Source organism: Capra hircus, chromosome 21 (assembly GCF_001704415.2).
Source record: "Capra hircus breed San Clemente chromosome 21, ASM170441v1, whole genome shotgun sequence".
Taxonomy (NCBI): Eukaryota; Metazoa; Chordata; class Mammalia; order Artiodactyla; family Bovidae; genus Capra; species Capra hircus.
The window spans coordinates 14,506,557-14,512,556 of NC_030828.1; the positions used below are offsets into that span (position 1 = coordinate 14,506,557).

General features: G+C 48.9%; 1 protein-coding gene across 2 annotated transcripts in view; it reads right to left on the reverse strand.

The window, feature by feature from the left end:
• SLCO3A1 (solute carrier organic anion transporter family member 3A1) overlaps positions 1-5,749 on the reverse strand; it is a 374,705-nt gene extending 368,956 nt beyond the window's left edge. For both annotated transcript variants that reach the window (XM_018066139.1, XM_018066138.1), the window contains exon 1: positions 5,473-5,749. In XM_018066139.1, the coding sequence (XP_017921628.1) occupies positions 5,473-5,652 (180 nt within the window). In that variant the 5' untranslated portion in view covers positions 5,653-5,749. The remainder of the gene's footprint in view (positions 1-5,472) is intronic.

Genomic DNA, 6,000 nt, shown 5'->3' on the forward strand with positions numbered 1-6,000 from the left:
CACCAAGCTTGCTTTCATAAGAAGAGCAAGAGAAAGTCACAGAGAGACTCTTGCCCAGGTGGCCTTGGCACAAGAGGAAACTTATGCAGTTTCAGAACGACAATGTTCAGGCAGCCAGCAAAAAGGTGAATTTAAATGCTGAGAAATTGATCAGCAAGGCAGGGCCGCTGCAGAGAGGCCTCTGGGTTGCCCTCTTTGGAAGGTACCTAAAACTGAAGTGCAGAGAGTTACCCAATTCAGGAAACAGCTCTTGGTCCCTTCACAACTAATTCCGTTTCTTCGATTGCTAAACACACAAGAGGAAACCCCCAGGGAAACCGAGGTATGTATGCAAAGGTGGTTGAAAGGAATTGTCAGAAACATTTTTTCCCCTTAAGTGATTATTAGCTAAACATTTTCAACCAAGCTGTAAGGAAAAAAAAAAAAAATCAGGGTAATTTTTTTTCTTCCTACCTGGGGCTATATAGTAATTACGCAAATGGAAGGGAATTTGTCACTTTGAGTAACCAAAAGTGTGTAAAATAATTTGATTAAGGAAACTACAGTTGCCTTAGTCATCATACTAATTTGACAAGGACTTTAAAAATTGTCTCTCAGCTGTCTGCTTCTGGGTTAGATATGCAAAAAAAAAAAAAAAATCTTCACAATGATGCTTTAGAAATAAAAAATATATATATAGAACAAATCCGGCTGCTTCACCTTGTAAGCTCACTGAATGCTCTCAGGCCTCAGAAAAAGGTGAAAAAAAGGCAGTGAGATGGAACCCTGTTCACACAGTCATCGTCTCTCTGTTGTCACTGAAACCTCAGACTTCGTTTTTGCATAACTCTAAACACAGAGAAGCAAGTCAGGCAACGGAGGAGGTGATGGTTGGATGGCACCACTGACTCAATGGACATGAGTTTGAGCACACTCTGGGAGACAGTGAAGGACAGGGAAGCCTGGCGTGCTGTAGTCCATGAGGTCACAAAGAGTAGGACATGACTTAGCAACTGAACAACAAGTCAGACAAATACTATATGATATCCCTTATATGTGGAATCTAAGAAAAAAAAATCAACTTATTCACAAAACAGAGACTCACAGTCAAAGGAAACAAAGTTATGATAACCAAAGGGGGAAGGGGGGAAGCAGGGTAAATTCGGAAGTTGGGACTAACAGACACACGCTGCTGTGTAACAAAATAGAGAACAGGGAGAAACCACTGTGCAGCATAGGGAACCACACTCAGCATTTTGTAATAACTTGTAACAGAAAAAAATCTGAAAAAGAATATATATACATAGGAAAACTGAATCACTGTGCTGTCCTCCTGAAACTACACTTCAATAAAAAATAAACTATTTATTTTAACAACTATAAAAGCCAGATTATACTTCAATAAAAATCAAGTATACTTCAATAAAAAATAAACTATTAAAAAAATTTTTATTTTGGCCTTGTTTCATGGCATTTGGGATCTTCCCCATCGAGGGATCAAACCTATGACTCCTGCAGTGGAAGCGCAGGGTCCTAAGCCCCAGATGGCCAAGGAAGATCCTACATCATTTTAATAACAAGCTGCAAAAAAAAGAAAAAAAAAAAAAGGACATCCTCCATCCTCACCCCTGGTTCACAAGAACCTCCTGTGTGCCCCACCCAGAGACTAAACTGGCCTTTTTAGGTTTTCATCCTGAAGAAATTCAAATGCATTTGTAATTGAATCTCATCCATAAGAGCCCAGAGGTGTCCGAGGTTTTAATTTCCTGCACACATCCTTATCAACTCCAGTCCTCAGTCATTGGAGAACACACATCAACCTCTGTAGGCAGGGCTACCCTTGGTGAACGGCTTGGACTATCCCAGCGGGTCTCCACCAAACTCCATCAAGTGCACACAATACACCTTTCTCTCCATGCAGTTTCCACAGGCCTGTGTCTTCTCCAAACAGCCCAAGACTTAAACAGATGTTACATCCTTGCAAGTAGGTCAGTGCAGACTGGAGCCACCCAAAGCAAAGACCCAAGGAGAGGAAAATTAAATTGCATTCTCTCTTCTGCACACAGTGATGTTCAAATGGAATGGGTCCCCTCTTCTTGCTGCTAAGTCATGTCAGTCGTGTCCGACTCTGTGTGAAAATTTCCTAGCCAGTCAGGTGGTTTAGTTGACTACCAGAGACCATCCCTGTGACTGCTGGCTTATGTGCAGCACGATTTCCAGTTAAACGCTGGCAAGGGTAAGAGATTTCAGAATCCACAGCTGCCCTGGGTTGTACCGGAGTCACCTTATCTACATCATGATCACCATCGAGTCTAGGCATCAGGGTCTCAGCCCTTCTGCACTGCCCCAGGAGACCCGATCCCCCGGGCCAAAAGTTGCCTGTCCCCTGCCTCGCTTAACAATGGGCGGTTTTCTCCTATGCGGGTCTACCTTGAGCATGTGCAGGTTCTTAAAGGAAAACAGACACAGATACACACACACAGAGTCCAGCTTTTCAAAGTTGCTTCTCAAATCACAGGTGACTTCCTGCTTCATTTCTACAGCTTCAGCAAAGACACTAGGTCATCTGTCTTTTCAGAAAGAAAAGGGAGAAGTGAAATGAAGCCTCCAAATATTAAAAAAAAAAAGGCACCTGGGAAGATGAAATAATATGGTAGTAAATGTCATAGTAAATGACATGGACTTGGAAATCAAATAGGAAATAATATCATAGGCAGAGAATCTGCCGTTACCCTTCTCTTCCCGAAAGTAAGCAGGGCCCCCAGGTGTGCCCTTCACCGGTATCTGAAAATGTTTCCTCAGAGGGACAGGCTGATTGACAGTGTAAAGATCCCAGAGAACATACACCTTGCACGTGGACCCTGTGTGCATGATCACCTATTGCACGTGGACCCCATGGGTGTGACTGCCTACAAACATAGGTTCTCAGGTTTCCTAAGAAAGCCTTTCTAGCAAACCTTCTATAATGTTTCCTTCTCAAATTAGCCATGAAGAAGTCTCACATCACTGAGGGTACCACAAGCTTTTAATTCTACCTTCCAAATAGCAGATGAAGAAGAAAATTAGGAGCGGCCAGAAAGAGCAAAAGCCATCGCAATCCAATTCATGGCAAGCAAACTATTAATCTTCATGAGGTTCACGTGGCAACGGAGAGCCACGATCAGCCAAGCAAGGTGGAGTCCCAAGCAACTGATGCCTCCACTCTTAGTAACCATAATGAACCCAATTTCCTAAGCCACTCCTTTCCTGGGCCTCCATCTGCTTTCTGCCAGTCACCTGTTGACTCCAGTTAGCATACGCCTCGAACCAGGCTTTCCCTCAGCCCAGGCTGGAAATGCCGAGAGGCCCCCAGCAGCTGGACTCAATTCCTCACCAATTCTGGGATCACAGTCAACTTCCTGTCTCCCAGCGCCAGCCCTGCCACTAGTATCCACCAGTCCTCTGCTTTCTAACTTCGTAAAGGGGCTTAGGCCACTCATTTGATCAAAGCCCAGCTTCATTTCTTTCCAAAAGCCTTAAACCATTGCAAGCTAAAACTAGGCCCATGCCTTTATCATTCATGGTGTGAAAAGTTCTTGGTATTTTTTTTTCCCTAGATGTAAAATAATTTATAAATGGTGAGCTTCCAGATCTGTGTCCACAAATTCCCAAACCCATAACACTCTTCAAAAAATTCAGCTTTTGCCAACATTAGACACTATTATATGGAACATGAATAATCCACTCTATTGAGCAAAACTGGTTTGAGGCAAACTGTTAAAAACTGGAGGCAGCTGTTGATAAACACAGCCCCGGTTTAGGTATCACATACTTTGCATATGCTGTAGTACAGAACTACAGGTATTTTTATTACCGTGCATTTGCGTCTTAGTAATATACGTCTCTATTTTAATATTTTAACAGTTAAACTCCTCCAAGGACACTCTGATATACTGACACGCTCCCCCCACACCCCAAGACAGAGTCCCTCCCTAATTCCAAAACTGCAAAGGCCGCAGGTACTGTCTGCAACTATGCATTCAAACTATAAGTGCATTTTGTAAAACAAAAATCTAAACGGAAAAGAAAATGTGCTTTTGGCTACAGGGCTTACCAGCAGCATACATGTGACGGATGCAGGCAGGAACTGGGATCTAAACGCCTCTCATCTGACACAGAGCAAAGAAAATGCATTTGACTTTCAGAAGCCCTGCTAAGTCTGCCACCCCAGGAACCGAGCTGAGTTTGAACAGCCCTCTCTTGTAACCACATCACTGACTTTACCCCACACCAGAGAGCTAGCCTGCTTGTACTTCCCTCTGACAGCAAGCCCCAAGTCTTAGGAGACTGTTGAGGAATGGTACAGGGCAACCAGCGACTGGCCCTCATTAACTGCACCCCAAAGGCGAGGGATTAATGGGACCATCATGCAAAGCATGGCTGTATCTGGGGATGTGGCGTTTCAACAGCCAAAACCTTGTCCAGTTCTGTCTCCATCAAACTTGCTCACTAACACTCAAAGTCTATGACATTTGATTTCAGTTTCAGGTCAATAGTCAAGAAACGCCTTAACACTACACACTCTGAAAAATCCCGTTTAGTCAAGACAATACTCGGCTCTGGAAGTGCATTCTCTGAAACCCAAGTTGGGACCACCTGCGCGGGGCAGGAGACAGCGGTTAAAGCAGGTATTTGCCAGTGCTGAGTCATTACAAGCTGTTTCCTCTGATATGTTATGCACCCCTGGCTATTTGAACATGAATACCCCCTTTCAGAAGGCAGATGGAATCCGTGTACAATGCGCACCATGGCGCAACACCTCCTTATACAGGAGAGAGACCACGGTGGGGAATTCAGGTCTACGAGTGGGCGGCAGAACTACACAAACTCACAGCTGCTCTCCAGGTCCTGTAACTTTATCCCAGAAGCTGAGATGGCTAATGGGATACGAAGTGGGAGCATTCCCCCTGCAGCCCCAGCTCGGACCAGCGCCCCACACTTGGGCGCCTTTTCCTCTAAACTGTTAAATCCCTCCGTAATTGGCGGATGGAGAAAGCACCGGGAGAAATGATGCATAATGGATTTGCTCTCCAGGCGGCTAGGATGGGGAGTAGAGGACGTGAGATGCTAACGGGCTTTTCTTTCCATGTGCAGGTCACCTGAAAGCCGCGATGCCTTCCCCTCCAGGGGTGCTCCAGAACTCACCCTCTGGCTGTTTTTAGAGGGAGTAGGGGAGAGGGATGGTTTCACGCCCACCTGCCCGCTGCCTCTTTTCCCCGAGTCCCCCCAGCTCCTGCCGGCATCCACAGTCCCGCCGGCTCCCTGCTCGCCCAGCAGCCCGGGCCGGCAGCTCCCCCGGCGGCCGCCTCTGCACCACTCGCCAACCTCGTCGCCGGGCGGAGGTCATGCCCGCCTGCCCCCCGGCGCCCGGGCTGCCCCCTCCTCCTGCCAGCCGGGCACCTGGGAGCCGAGCTGGGGAAGGGGCCCGTGGCGGACTTGGCACGGGAGACTCACCAGGTAGGCGCCCACCGTGCCCTGCGCCAGCATCAGGGCACACTCGGACACCAGGAAGATCTTGATGTTGGAGAAGCAGGACACCTTCTTTTTCTTCTTCTTGTTCCTCTGCGCTTCGTCCCCTTGCAGCTCGCCGCTCCGGCCGCCGCCCGACGAGCCGCCCGGCTTCTTCGCCTGCATCCTTCCCCCGCCGCCGCCGCCGCCGCCGCCGCTTTCCCGCTTGCGCTGGGTGTCGGGGCCGCTGCCGGGCGGGGGTGCGCGCGGCGAGGCTGCGTGCTGTCCCCGCCCCGGGCCCACGGCGGCCGCCCCCGTCCTGCCGGGGCTGGAGAGGTGGAAGGCACAGCTCCTCGCAGCCGCCGCCGCGCTCGCCCCCTGCCTCCTCCTCTCCTCCTCCTCCGCCCTCCCTTCGCCTCCTCCTCCGGCTCGGGCTGTGCCAATCACAGGGGCTCCTCTCGCCGCCCGCCGCCGCCGCCGCCTCGCCGCCCGCGGACGCCCGCCGCTGCCATCGCCCGCTGGCTGGGGCCCGCG